This window comes from Mauremys reevesii, linkage group 6 (genome assembly GCF_016161935.1).
Source record: "Mauremys reevesii isolate NIE-2019 linkage group 6, ASM1616193v1, whole genome shotgun sequence".
Taxonomy (NCBI): Eukaryota; Metazoa; Chordata; order Testudines; family Geoemydidae; genus Mauremys; species Mauremys reevesii.
In genome coordinates this window covers 97169877-97184876 of record NC_052628.1, presented here as the reverse complement: position 1 = coordinate 97184876, position 15000 = coordinate 97169877, and the positions used below count along the sequence as shown (strand labels likewise).

The 15000-nt window shown below is 40.7% G+C and overlaps 1 protein-coding gene across 4 annotated transcripts in view; it reads left to right on the top strand.

Moving 5' to 3' along the window:
- LOC120407826 (transducin-like enhancer protein 1) overlaps positions 1-13574 on the top strand; it is a 93893-nt gene extending 80319 nt beyond the window's left edge. For all 4 annotated transcript variants that reach the window (XM_039544013.1, XM_039544014.1, XM_039544015.1 and 1 more), the window contains 6 exons: positions 2102-2351; positions 4141-4388; positions 6730-6877; positions 7252-7402; positions 7893-7969; positions 12943-13574. In XM_039544013.1, coding sequence (XP_039399947.1) covers positions 2102-2351; positions 4141-4388; positions 6730-6877; positions 7252-7402; positions 7893-7969; positions 12943-13050 — 982 coding nt within the window. In that variant the 3' untranslated portion in view covers positions 13051-13574. The remainder of the gene's footprint in view (positions 1-2101; positions 2352-4140; positions 4389-6729; positions 6878-7251; positions 7403-7892; positions 7970-12942) is intronic.
- The last annotated feature ends 1426 nt before the right edge of the window (positions 13575-15000 follow it).

Genomic DNA, 15000 nt, shown 5'->3' with positions numbered 1-15000 from the left:
AATTCCACCACATGTAGCAAGCTAGAAGAAACATCCATGCCTGAACATACACGTAGCTTGCTTCCCTCTACTCTTTTGAGAAAACAATAATAGCACATGGGTTGCTCTTCTTCTGCTCCTTCCTTCCATACTGAAAAATCATTAGTGATATCTGGGCTGCTCTGCACTCAGGCTTAATTATTTCCTTCAAGGGAAGGAGCCAGCTGTTCTATCTATTCTCTTCCCATCCCTAGTCAGTGTACTCACCCCATTTTAGTGGGTTTTTCAATCCCTGGTTATAGCACATGATACTACAGAAAACACAAATCGGAAAAATCCGAGAGTAACAGTTTTAGGATAGAATGCGAATTAAATAGTGCATGTAATACTGAATTTCAGCTGATTTACGCTGACTGAGAAGCTGTAGTAAGGCTGTATTTGGAGTATAGGGTAGACACTTTGATCACCCTTTTTATGAAAAGGATATTTTAAGGAAAAAATAAAAGGGAGAACACCAAACTATGTGACTCAAACTGCCCAGTTGGTATTAGTGAGCAGGTAGTTCATTCTCCTCTCCATGTTCATTCAGTTTTTGGCTTTTTTGAGACTGTCATAAATGTGGTATTAGCGTTGATGGTAGTATTGGTCTTTGTGACGTGAATCAGACGTGTATTAAAAACATTAGGACAAAATTAGTGATCTCACCATGGCAATAAAATGTGTTAAGTTAGTGAAAAGGCTTTGTCCTATAATGGTATTTGAGCTATAAAAGAAACACTAGGCACTAACTACTATTAGTGGAGTATTCTGAAAGTAATACATGTGGGGCATCTGCCTATCTACTTTTTTCAAGGAAAAATGTATCTTTCTTTAGCTACCGTTCTCCACATCCCAGCCATCAGTTTCAGTTCACACGTACTCAGACGCTGACATGAATGCAAATATCAAAAGCTGTACAAATAATCAGAAATGCCTGGGAAATTGGGCTTGTCAGCTTCTTTGCAGAAATGAGATCCTACAAATGCTTGTTCAGAGATACAGCAATTAAGAAAAAGTATCAGTCACTATTTTGATTAAAGTTGTATGTCCTCCATTTGTTCATAGAATCATAGAACTGGAAGGGACCTTGAGAGGCTATCTAGTGCAGGCCCCTGCAATCATGGCACGACTAAGTATTATCTAGACCATCCCTGATAGGTGCTTGTCTAACCTGCTCTTAAAAATCTCCAATGATGGAGATTCAACAATCTCCTTAAGCAATTTATTCCAGTGCTTAACCACCCTAACAGTTAGGAAGTTTTTCCTAATGTCCAACCTAAACCACACTTGCTGCAATTTGAGCCCATTGCTTCTTGTCCTATCCTCAGATGTTAAGGAGAACAATTCTTTTCCCTTCTCCTTGTAACAACCTTTTATGTACTTGAAAACTGTTATCATGTCCCCTCTGTCTTCTCTTTTCCAGACTAAACAAACCCAATTTTTTCAATCTTCCCTCATAGGTCATGTTTTCTACACCTCTAACAATTTTTATTGCTCTTTTCTGAACTTTCTCCAGTTTGTCCACATCCTTCTTGAAATGTGGCACACAGAACTGGACACAATACTCCAGCTGAGGCCTAATCAGCGCGGAGTAGAGCAGAAGAACTACTTGTCATGTCTTGCTTACAACACTCCTGCTAATACATCCCAGAATGGTGTTCGCTTTTTTTGCAACAGTGTTACACTGTTGACTCATATTTAGTTCATACTTGCAGTCTAGGTGTTTGGTTAAATTCCCTGAGGCTAAAAGTTGATTAGGTAGTTGCTATGACCTCATAGATGTAGACTTTTTTTTAAGGGGACTTGTTAATCATACCACTTAATGCACTTCTATTTTTTGCTCTAATTACTTCTCTTGCAAGAGGAGATGGAACTGTCTGCTGTGAGTGGTCTCGTCCCACCCCAAATTTTCTGTGCCTATAGCATTTGGCACCGCAGCTTAGATTGATATAATATGAAAAATAAAATTAGCCAAGCAAAGGAACTGCTAAAGGTTGCTCTGATTTCTTACAACTCAGCAATGTAATGGTTGACCTAATTCTCTTTCTGTCTTTTTCTCTCCTCTTCCCTCTTCCCCCAAAAGAGCATACTCCTTTCACGTTACTGCAGATGGTCAGATGCAGCCTGTACCTTTCCCTCCTGATGCCCTCATTGGACCAGGAATCCCTCGCCATGCTCGTCAGATCAACACTCTGAATCATGGGGAAGTAGTGTGTGCAGTTACCATCAGCAACCCCACAAGACACGTGTACACTGGGGGAAAGGGATGTGTCAAAGTCTGGGATATTAGCCAACCTGGCAACAAGAGCCCTGTCTCTCAGCTGGACTGCCTGGTAAGCAAACAGGAAATTATGCACAAGGGTAACTTCTCCCTGGAGACTTAATAAGGAAATAGCTCTCCAGGCCTGGATTTTATTCATATTATAACGAAATATCAGGCAGTTCTGTTTCCTGCTTTAGGTATGTAACTATTTTTTAAAATAAAATGGTGGCAGTGGTGAGGAAGAACCGTAGTTTATTCATCACAAATATGATCAGTAGCAATCAAATACTGCACTAGACAGATGACTTTTAAATGGAAATTGTCCCCTTTCTCCCTCTTACAGATAATAGGGGTTTCCCCTTTAGATGAGATGAAAGTGACAGAAAGTGAATGCAGTCAGGCTTGCTCTGTGATGCCTAGAACATTCCATAAGTATTTCTTTTTTGCTACAGTTCGTTTAAATAGAAGGTAGTTACAGTGTGCCTGATTACAGTACAGGGAGTGGTCTCAATCTTAATATGTATTTGCTCTTGTTCGGAACATAAACGTACATTTGTGGAGAGCTGACAATGATTTCAGTGCTGTATACAACATGGAGCAGGCAGGATGTGCCTGCTCAACTAGCTCAGGAAGCTTCATACACCATGCTCTGCTCCACAATCAATAAAACCAGCTGGAAAAGGTTGGAAAGAAAGTCAACCAGTAAAATGTGAAGTGTGAAGGCAAGTGCTCTACTAAGGGTATAAGCTATAAATCCCTATAGTACCTATTTAAAACAGCAAGTTTGCTTTCAATATTCAGTGGTGTTGGTACAAGCCAAGGTATACAGTCAGGCTTTGCTGTGACCTTCTTCATTACTATCCCAGTGTTAGCCATCAAATATCATTGCTGAATATATATGATGTGCTTTGTGGAGGATTCAGTCCTGGAAGCAGTATTCATAGCTATCTACGTGTAAGTTATTTCGTCTTATTGCTGCATACAACAGGGCCAGCAAGGTCTGCTACCACAAAAAATGATTGTCCTGCTATAGTAAGGAAAGTTTAACACAAAACAAATAGCAATATTGCTTTCTTGTATGTTTGGAGTTATAGGCTTTATCCTTTTGGCTGCTGCAGGGCTCTCATCACAATAATTTTGCTATATAAAGTGAGGAAATCATGACAGCCAAATTATTTATGGAGTAAAACTTGTAATGGCTGAAACCCGGACTGTTTCCCCTTAGTACTTTTTAGTCAGCAACATTATCACAAATGTGAAACCAGTTATGTGGTTAGAGCCCTGCTGACAAACAAAGACCCAGTTTAAGTCCCAAGAAACAGGTTAAGAGCAGTCAGGACATAAAAGGTGCAGCGTTTGTAGCTATAAATGGTAAGCACAAAATAGAGATTAAGGAAAAAAAACTCTAGGGCAGCGTTGGGTTTACAAACTGTTTTTCATAGATGGTTTCTTCACACTGCCAAAGTAAGAGGTCATTTGCTCTTTCGGAAATAGTCCTGCAGTGTTGGCAGTCATAGCAGAAAGAGTGCACTTCTACAGCAAGCAAGCTCTTGGCTCTGTTAGCTTGGCTCTGTCAGTTTGTAATGAGATGTAAGAATTGCTATCCATCAGATTCAAAACACAGTAGGCTTCCGTACTTGCAATATGAAAACTGTAGCTTAATTTCTACAGCTGTACTCTCTGCTCAGTGGTGAGAGGTAGGAGATGGAAGCCATTTAGAATCTGCTGGTGAATTTTGTGTACTTTGGCACCAGGAAAATACAGCCTACTGTTTAAAACTTGGATGCAGCATGGATCATGTCATTGGTTATTATCAGTAGGCATTTATTAATGTAACTGAGGTGGCTTGTATTATACAGAATAGAGATAACTACATCCGCTCCTGTAAATTGCTGCCTGATGGATGCACCCTCATAGTTGGTGGGGAAGCCAGCACATTATCCATATGGGACCTGGCAGCACCAACTCCTCGTATAAAAGCAGAGCTGACATCTTCTGCCCCAGCCTGCTACGCTCTGGCTATCAGCCCTGATTCCAAGGTCTGCTTTTCCTGCTGTAGTGATGGGAACATTGCAGTGTGGGATCTGCACAATCAGACGTTGGTCAGGTGAGTTATTCTTACTTTACAAAAGGATTTTTACTAAAGTTATTCTTTAGATAATTAGCTAAATATTTATTGTTCCTACATAATGTATTTCATTACAGAAGTGTTACGTAGGTAGTCCCTGTTGTCTAGAGAACAGAGTGAATCCTAGTTTAGTGATGATCTCGGCCTAGTCCTGGAAGACATTCTCCCAGTTCATAAAGGGCCTGATCCAAAGCCCACTGAAATCAGTATAAAAATTCCCATGGACCTCAGTGAATTTTGGATCAGCCCCAAATCACCGCAGACCGTGGCATATATATCACTTTAATCTTCATGGTTGGTGAAGAGTGAATGCAAACTTTGGGGTAGTATTGAGGTGTGTTTCTTTGTCTTGTCTTGACCCTTGTTACATAAGTATTGAAAATCACCTGCTTATAAATGGTAACAAAATGTGACTATCCAAAAGTGATTTAGAAGACTGTGGATGCTGCCAACTGTATCAATAAGGCATGAAATACCAATAGTTCATTGTGCATGAGAAATGGGTGTTGACAAGACATTGACCATGTGTTCTTTGGGAAACTTCCTGTGCAGTAACATCTTGGCCTTTTCTGTTGAGATTTTTTTTAGCATACAGTTGATTATACTGGCATTGGGATGCACCAAAGTTGTTAAACCAGGCTTGGAGCAGCTCTTATATTTTGTTTAATTTAACCATAGTATAAATAATGTTAAATTAAAGTTGAAACAATTTAATGCATTGTTTTTTTTTTCTGCCATTCCTCCCCAGTTTTCGCGTTTCACATTTTTAAGGTACTATTTTTGGTAGTTGGTCCATTTTTTTTGGAGGCTAATAAGTGATACTCTTTGCAGCCAATCTCTAATTCTTCTAGGATTGGTTGGCAGGGAGTACGATTAACTTAATGCCCAGATAAATCATGTCCGTAACTGACTTTCCTTTAAGCCTTCAAGACAAAACAGTGAATGTGCTAGAGGCAGAATCCATTTCTAAATGTGAGTGCCTGGCATGGTAATGTTATCGCTTTTTTTGCCATTATGCAGATGCTGGATCCGGAATTGCCTGGCATAGCTTATATTATAATAATGCTGTGGTCCACTAAAAAGCTAACTTTTGGTCCATTGCTACTAAATTTGTAGATATCCATGGTACTGTAAGGAAATAGAGCTTAAATTAGGAATGGCCCTGATTTTCAGTAAGTGTTGAATACACACTCTGGGCCTATTTAAAATGTCTCTGAGTGGGCACCAAAAAAACTGAGGCACCCAAATCCTAGTCACTCTTTAGAATTTAGGCCCACATACTTGCACAAAGGATAAAGCCCTTTGTATGTTTAGATCCACTAATTTGATATTTGCATGTCCTAAAACATGGATGACCCTTGCTACGTATTTAAATTATGTCTGAGTACAAATAAAATATTTCTAAATGTTATAACACTCTCATGAATGACTAGGACTGTGATGCACTTTTTTTCCCTCTGTATGTTTGCTTCTAATCTTCCATTGCCTGCTACTTTTACTAATTGATAACTCCTTGTGTTTTCAGATCAGAGACTCAAAACAAAACATGCCACATGACCTTTATTGTGGCAGTTGTAAATGATTTATAGTTGACTCCCAAAAGAGTCTTTTTCCCCCCTGTCAACCTTTGACACTAAGGCATAGGACTTCCCCAAAGCCAATCGCCAGTGAAAAATGCAAGCATCTCAGAGGATGTTAGTCTGAGGATCAAGGAAAACTTGTTGACCCTGTGTTGCTGAGAGCTGGAAGTTCCTAAGGCAAAGCTTTAAAACAAAACATACTGTTTAGTGACTATGAGATCTCATGACCTACTACCACTGAGGGCATAATTTTGCTGATTCAGTCATGGTGGCGGTGTTGTTTTTAGTTTTCTGGATTCCTTCCTACTAATATTTATGTAACCAAATCTGCTACTATTTATCTTCTTGATTCACAGATAAATAAAAATGCAGAAATAACTAGTTTGTCCCCTGGATAGTCTGTTTTTTAATCTTGGTGATTCATTCATTTTTTCCAGGTGTGATGGGTAACATACTTGTACTTTGTGTTTTAAATAGCTTTCCTTCCTCCCAAAATCTGATAGGAAATATTTGACTGCTTTTGTTTAGCTAGCTGTATTACAGATCATTTCCCTAACACCTGCAAAGTGGTTTTTGTAATGTGTGCATTTCATGTCCAGCCAGGGGGAGGGGCTGGCTCTTGCACATCAGCAGACTCAGAAGAGATGACACACACATACAGAATCCAAAACTAACAACACAACAGTGTTTACCTTGAGCTCTGGCAGGAAATCATTATTCAATCTGGTTTGTTTTATCAGGCAATTCCAGGGCCACACAGATGGAGCCAGCTGTATTGACATTTCTAATGATGGTACCAAGCTCTGGACGGGAGGTTTGGACAACACCGTCAGATCCTGGGACTTGAGAGAAGGGAGACAGCTACAACAGCATGACTTCACATCACAGGTGACTAGGTTTTCCTACATTTTTTTTTTAAATTTGTTAGTTTATTTAGGATGATACTCAAGAACTAAACCCAGTGCAAGGGGGGCATTTTTATTTTGCTGTTAGAAGCCAAAACATGCATTACGTTTTGGAATTCCTATAGATTATTGGCTCACAAAAATAGCCTAAATTACATCTCACTTCCCGCTCCCCCCCAAACATAGTTTGAATTACAGAATAGATAACTAAATATTCCCCTATTCTCTTCTCTGAATTGGAACGATATTCTTGCTGGTGAACAATTTGGATTTGGTTTTAGTCTCTTTCCTCCATTGTGATATTTCATTCATTAACATTGCAAAAAGATAAAGATTTTCCTTGTTTAATTTCCCCAGATCTTTTCCCTTGGATATTGCCCTACTGGTGAATGGCTAGCTGTGGGGATGGAGAGCAGCAATGTGGAAGTACTACATGTAAATAAACCAGACAAGTATCAACTACATCTTCATGAGAGCTGTGTGTTGTCACTTAAGTTTGCTTACTGTGGTAAGTTGGCCTGAGCATGGCACTGGAAGCCAAGAATTTCTGAGTTCTAATCCCTGCTCTACCAGTTACTTACTGTATGACTTGGGGAAGTCACTTCACCTTTCTGCCTCTTATTCGCCATCTGTAAAATGATGGTAAATGATCTACCTTCCTCCCATGGCTGTTGTGGAAATTAGTTCATGTTTGTAAAGCGCTTTCTACTTACTATGTGGTTTGTTGTTTTTTAAAGTATTATTATTACAAGCAGCAACAGCATTCCTCTGCGATGGGTTTCATATTCTCCCCCCCCAAATACACACACACAGATGTAAGTAAAAACCATGTTGATTAGTACCAAGAGCTTTGAATAGTGCTAATCAGCCAGCTAATAACCCCTGAGGTTAATATGCGTATTGAGTTAAACTTCATAAATGTGAGTTGAAAATGTAAAATCTGTCAGTTGTTGGATGTTTTATTATATGTTCTCATTTCCTTTTTGTTACATTTCTAGGTAAATGGTTTGTGAGTACTGGAAAAGATAACCTTCTTAATGCTTGGCGGACCCCCTATGGAGCCAGTATATTCCAGGTAAGAGTAATAGCCCCACTCCCCCTTAATTTCTTTAAAAAAAAAAAAAAAAGTGTTGGAGGGAGAGTGAAGAAAGGATTTTTTTTTAATGTTATATTTTTCTTTGAGTAATTGCACATGCCCATTCCACTTCAGGTGTGTCTGCGCCCAATGCACCAAAGTTGGAAATTTTCCTCTGAGTGATACCCATTGGGGTGGCATATGCGCCTTCAGCCTCCTCATTCTGCTGCCCCAGACCTCCCTCAGTTCCTTCTGACCACTTGGGATCAGTAGTCAGTGGCATGCTGTTGCAAGTTTCTCCCTTTACACGGAAATTATCTTTCTTTATGTAAATAGTTAAGTTAGTGATATTCATTGGTGTTAGATTATTGTAGGTTTTATTGGCTGTTTTCCTTGGAGCATTGGTTCCCTCTTATTCATGGGTTACTGACACCCAGTACTGAGGTATGCGTTGGTCTCCGGGTTTTAAGTCTTGTGCTGGCTGCACGAAATCTATGCCAAAGAATGATCCTCATTTCACCTTCCCAAAGTGCCTCATTGTGGGTCATTTTCGAAATCCCTGCCAGATTTGCAGGGACTTCAAACCCCAGATGAAAAAAGACAGATAGGCGAGACTGCCATATCCTCCAGGAGGCTGCTCAGCATCCACCTCCTGTACCTTCCTGTCAAGGAGGGCATCAAGTACTTTAGCATTGGTGAAGACTATCCTTTGGGACACTGCTTCTGAGGGTCAGCACCAATCCCCTTTTCTAGTGGCGAGAAAGAAGCATAGAAGATCAGACCATTCATCAGAGGAACCAAGTCTTGGATCGTTCAAAGATCGAGGTCCCTGGGAACATCCATCAGTAAACAATCTGGAGGACAGGATTGGATATCCTCTGGGAAGAGATGCTCCCTGTTACCAACCTCTTCTCATCAAGGATTATCAACTCTGGCATCCATGCCTGTGCCATTGAGAAAGACCTCTGCTGCAGTGCTGACTCTTTCAGTGCAAAAATAATAGCACCAGGAAAATCTCTTGGTACTGATGACAATGGAAACCTATGTGGCAGCACAGGATCTACTCTGTCTCATGGTGCTAGATTCTCTGATGGTCCAGGAGACAAGCTAGCTGGTACCAGTGAAAGGCCCTGGCTATGGACCTACCTCAGAGACAAGTTCATCCCTTGATACTGTTTGGGGCTAGCTCTTTGGAGTGTCCAGCACTTTCTCGCTCGGTTCCATCCAGAGGTAAACAGCATGCTGTCCCCAGTTCCGATATCTCTGGAGAGATACCCCCAGGCTCTGGCGCTGCTTAGCACAGTACCACCATGGTCATGCCAATCAGGATCCTCCTCAGATTGGGAGGTAGACTCCTATGTCCCTCACTCCTGGATTAGATGACATTATGGGTTCAGCAGGGCCTTCTAGAGTGGCTCTGCCCATCAACAACACCTGCAAAATCCTTGTGGCAAATGCTATCCTCTGCCTTTCACAGCTAAGAGAACTGATAGAGGGTGCCATGTCCCTTCTCAGGGCTATGAATGTTTTTATACCCATCCTTTGCCAGGTTCCTTCGTTATCTTGGAGGTGAATGAGCGTGTGTCAGGATTGACCATCTTCTACATCCCAGGACAAAGACATGAAGAAATTAGACCTTTCTGATAGGACAATTTATTCCACATCTGGCTACAATTTCATATCTTTAGCCAACAAGTCTTATTGGCCAGATATGACTTCTCCCTCTATGACAATATTCTGTAGTTCTCAGACCACTGTGCAAGCATCCTTAGATGGGGTAGATTGAGCAGCCAACACCATGGAATCTGCAATATCATCCCATATTTTTACTAACGTGTTATCCTGGTTCCTATATCCTTGGTCCCATATTACCACAGATCAGGGGGTCCTAGGTACTGTGAAATTGCTGTTTATTTCCACTCCCCCACCCAACTTCCTTCCCTACTTCTCTTCAGAGAACACTCTCACAAGGATGTCCTCCTCTGACAAGTGCAGTCTTATCTCCATTTGGGAGCTATAGATGAGGTTCCCCCTTTATTGAGGTTTCTATTCACGTTATTTCCTGATTCCGGAGGCAAAAGGAGGTCTCAGACCCATCCTGGACTTGTAAAACGTTAAAGAAGTAAGGTTTTGCATGATAACCCTAGCCTCCATCATCCCCTCCCTGGATCCCGGCGACTGGTATGCCATCCTCGACTTGAAAGATGCCCATTTTCATGTGTATCTCCTGTAGTTTTATGGGAGAGTCCTAATATTTCTGGTCAACAATACCCATTATCAGTTTGCAATCCTACCCTTCTGCCTGTCTGTTGCCCTAAGTCTGTATATTTATAAAATGCATGGCAGGAGTAGCTGCATTCTTAAGGACAGTAGGAGTCCAAGTGTTTCCTAACCTGGTTGGTTGGCTGGTACGGGATCAATCCAAGCTACAAGTGGAATTCGGTTTATCCAAGATTCGATCCGTCTTCAGTGTTCTGATTATGTTGAACAATGAAGACAAGTCAATCTTCTTCCCAGTTCAGAGAATACAATGTATAAAACAATCCTGAATGCTCCAGTAGCCTGGGCATTCCTACCTCAAGTCTGATTCCAGACAATGTTAAACATTTCCATAGATCCCAAAGACCATCCACCTACAACAGTAAGATACTGCCTCAGATTACTGGAGCACATGGCCTCCCGCACATATGTGGTTTGGCATGCCAGAATTCGTCTCCAAAAGTTTCAGAGCTGGTTAAGGTCAGTGTACTTCCCGGCTCATTACCCATTGGATATGTTGATCTGAGTACTTGGGCATGAGTGGCAGCCTCCTTGGTCTAGTGGATGGATCCAGCCAATGTGTTTGTGGAAGTTTCCTTCATCCCTCCTTTACCCACACTGACTTTTTGATTACACGTACCTCTTCTCTAGGTTGGGGAGCTCACCTAGGAAACCTACAAACTCAGGATCTGAGATCTCATCAAGATTTAGCTCTCCACATAAACATGTGGGAGTTCAGGGTTATTCATCTGGCCTGTTGGGCTTTTCTCCCTCACATCAGGTTAAACACTCAACAAGTCCTCATGGACAGCACTGCAGTGATGTTCTACATGAACAGACAGAGAAGGTCCAGTCAGACAATCTCTGTCAAGAAGTGATACATCTTTGGGAGTTTTGCAATTGATCTTAAAGCCTGTCACCTTCCTGGTGTTCAGAGCAGCTTGGAAGATTGCCTGAGCAGTTTGTTCAGCATAGATCATGAGTGGTCTGTCGGGTTCATTTTTCAAACCAGGTCCTCACATAGACCTGTTAACTACTCACAAAGTGTCAGCTCTTTTGGTCACAGTCAGGAATTGCTGACAGATGCTTTCCTACTTTCTTGGAAAGACAAACTGTTGGATGCCTTCCCTCCTATTCTGCTATTTCTCAAGCCCAAGAAGGGTCATGTTTGTATGGTCCACATAACACCAAGTTGGCCTAGCCAGCGTTAGTTCTCCAGTCTGCTGAGCCTTTGACACTATCTACAGAGCCCAGCTTGATTTCCCAGGACCACGGTTGCCTGCTACATCCCAGCATGGCCACTCTTCATCTTACTGCCTGGATGCTTCATAGAGATGGAGTATTATGGTCTCATGAATAGCAGGAAGCCATTTACTAGATACGCTTCCCTGTTGAAGAGGAAACATTCTCCTTCTGATCAAAGCAGAAAGATGTTTTTGCAGTCATGGCCATTATCCAACATGTTTTGGACTGTTTGTTCCATCTGAACAAGAAGGCCTATTGATTACTTACATCAGAGTTCACCTGACAGCTACCTCCATTCTCCACCCACCAATTGCAGGCCACTCAGAGTTTTCTAATCCTGTAACAGTCAGAGTCTTAAAAGGTCTGGACAGGCTATATCCCCATGTCATGGATCCCATTCCTCCCTGGAACCGAAATCTGGTGATAACAAGGTTGATGGGTCTCCCCTTTGAACCAATGGCTTACCTGCTCTTTACTTCATCTGTCTATGAAAGCAGTGTTTTTTGGTAGCTATTACCTTCATGAGAAGGGTGATGGAGTTATGAGTTCTGGTAGCTGGCCCTCCTTACTCAGTTTTTTATGAGGACAAGGCATACTTGTGCCCACATCTGAAATTCCTGACTGAGGTGGCACTCCAGTACTTTAATCAGGCCATATATTTACTGACTTTCTTTCCTAAGCCCTGTTCTCCTAAGGATGAGGAGAGGTTTCATACCTTGGATGTTAGAAGAGTACTTAGACAGAATTAGGTTTTATAGATCATTGTCCCAGCTGTTTGTGTCAGTTACAGTCAAATGAAAGGACCTCAGAGGATTTCATCTTGCATACATCTGTGCTATTATGTTGCCTATGTACCCCCTCCAAACAGGGTGGTGGTGCACGCTACAAGATCTCACGCAGCTTCAGCAGCTTTTTTGGCTCATGTACCTATAACACACATTTGTAGAGCAACTTGGTCATCAGTGTACCTTTACTACTCGTCATGCAGTATCTCAGCATTCCAAAGATGATGCCACTTTTGGACAAGTAGTTCTTCAATCCTTGTTCAGGTAGACTCCAAAACCCACCTTTGGATCGTACTTCTTGTGCGTCACCTGAAGTGGAATGGACATGTGCAGTCGCTTGAAGAATTAAAAATGGTTACTAACTTGTTCTGTAACTGTTGTTCTTTGAGATGTGTTGCACATGTCCATTCCATGATGCACCCTCCGTCTCCTCTATTGGAGTCCATCTGGTTAGAAGGAACAGAGGGTCTGGGGTGGCTCTGTTCTTTATACCATCATGCAACAGCACGAGGTGGCTGATGGTGCATTCGCCTCCCCAAAGGGTATTGCTAAAGGAAAAATCTTTGGCACGCGCACACACCCTGAAGTGGATGGACAAGTGCAATACATCTTGAACAGCAGTTACTGAACAAATTAGTAACAATTTTTGTGGTTTTTTTGTTTGTTTGTTTTTTCCCCATCTAGTCCAAAGAGTCCTCATCAGTGCTTAGTTGTGACATCTCTGTGGATGATAAATATATAGTCACTGGCTCTGGAGACAAGAAAGCTACAGTCTATGAAGTCATCTACTGAAAAATGTGATGGGGACATAACTTATAGAGTTGAACTGGGCCAAATGTTCTTAATTTGTAGAAGTAGAGAGGTTTTACCTTTTTAAAAAAGGAAGAAAATATCAATTTCCAGACCTTGACATGAAACAACTCCAAGTATACAAAATAAAATAGAAGGCAACATCCAGCAACTAAGCATCAGCTACCTGGACCAAATGAAACACGGAGGCAAGATGGACAGATGTAGCCTAGGTTTTGGGGATTTAAAAAAACTGAGTTTGCTGATGAATGTTGAAGCCTTTTATTTTTCTTTCTTTCTTTGTGACCTCATGCAGGTCTTTCTCATTGCCTGAATATGTGGGATTACCTTTCTTTTCCTTGCAGTTCAACTTGCATTCTGTCCTGTGTAGAGCGGTGGTGTCTCAGATGAACTTGTTTTCTGGTTTTGCATCTTGTGATATGTTTTTGTATTTTTGTTGAAGGTCAAACGTTTGTATAAATTGTAAATATATTTGGTTTATTACAGTAAAGGCTTTAGTACCAACAGTCTTTTTTGCTCTCACTTATTAAGGGATCTGTTTAAAGACTTTTTTGGGATACAAGTACCTTTTGTAGGAAAATGCAAAAACTATGTAAAGTTTGAGAACAATGTCCTTTACTTTCTTTACTAACCATCCCTAAAGTTCAGTATCATACCTGAAAATAGTAGTTTCACATACCAGTTTATAAAATTCAGTAGGAACTGTTTTGTGCTACAGAAAACTGAAAAGAATTTTTTTTGTAACTGATCAGTTAGTGCCAATATAAAAATTGAAGAACAATTCATAAAGATGTGCATTTAATTATAATTTTCTCAGATGTCCAATATATATTTGATTTGGCAGATGTAATATACATATTTGTGCCTAATTATAACCCATTGAGTTCACTCCAAAACACATACAGTAAGAGGTGACTTTTCTCACACACCTAATTAATCAAGTTCACCCAGAACTACATTTTAAATTAATACATCAAATCTCTGGTGTATTAAAGGGAGATTAAAGTGAATAAATGTTATTGGACAAATTATACCACTTCAGATTCTATTTTCTCTTTGAGGAAGTGATGTGGCCTGGCAACTTATGGTCATTCTGTATATCTAAGGCTCTGTGAAATCTTAGTGAGGGCTCCTTGAGTTAAATTGGATCGTACCCCTGCCATTGACTGGGCCACTGTTATGGTAGTTTTGAAGAACCATGCTTTGATGCCAGTTACCAAAGCTAGAAGCCCCAAAATTATCTGACTTGGCATTATGTACTTTAAAGATAGAGCTGGGAAGAGAGTTCGTGAGAACTACTACTTCTGATGCATTTAAATTGTTATGTTGGAAAACTACATCTGCTATTCGGTTATGATAGTCCTAATTAATAGGATTTTGTCTGATGTTTGCATGATAAGCTCAGATACTATGCTACGGCGGAGGGTCACATATGTACCTTGGTCCTATATAATAAGCTGAATAAGTATGTTATATATGGAGCGTACAGACGAACAGGAGGGAAGTTATATAAATGGCAGACAAACTAAGGTTTATTTGCAAGGAACTGCCCTCTCTGATTTTCCTGATGTTTCATGAAGTGGCCCACATCTCTGCTCTTACAAAAAAAGACAAGTTACCAGGAAGAAAAGGCTGTGGTTGAGAGACTCATTAGCTGGCTGCAATGTGTCCCATGTGGGAGAAAATTTCCTCTCTGGTTTCCAATGCCTGCAGAGACATTAGTTTTCTTTTCAATTTATGTGACCATTCTACTGAAACCATTTCATAGCACTGTGGAATTGTAATGGCAGTAATATATAACTTTGCATTTCGAATGTAAAATGTTAACCATTCTTGATGGTCTAGTTTTGTTGCCATTTAAAATTGATGCATTATCTATACATAGCCATACATGTGCCTAGTGCTGTACATCTGTATGAAAATTAGACCAAC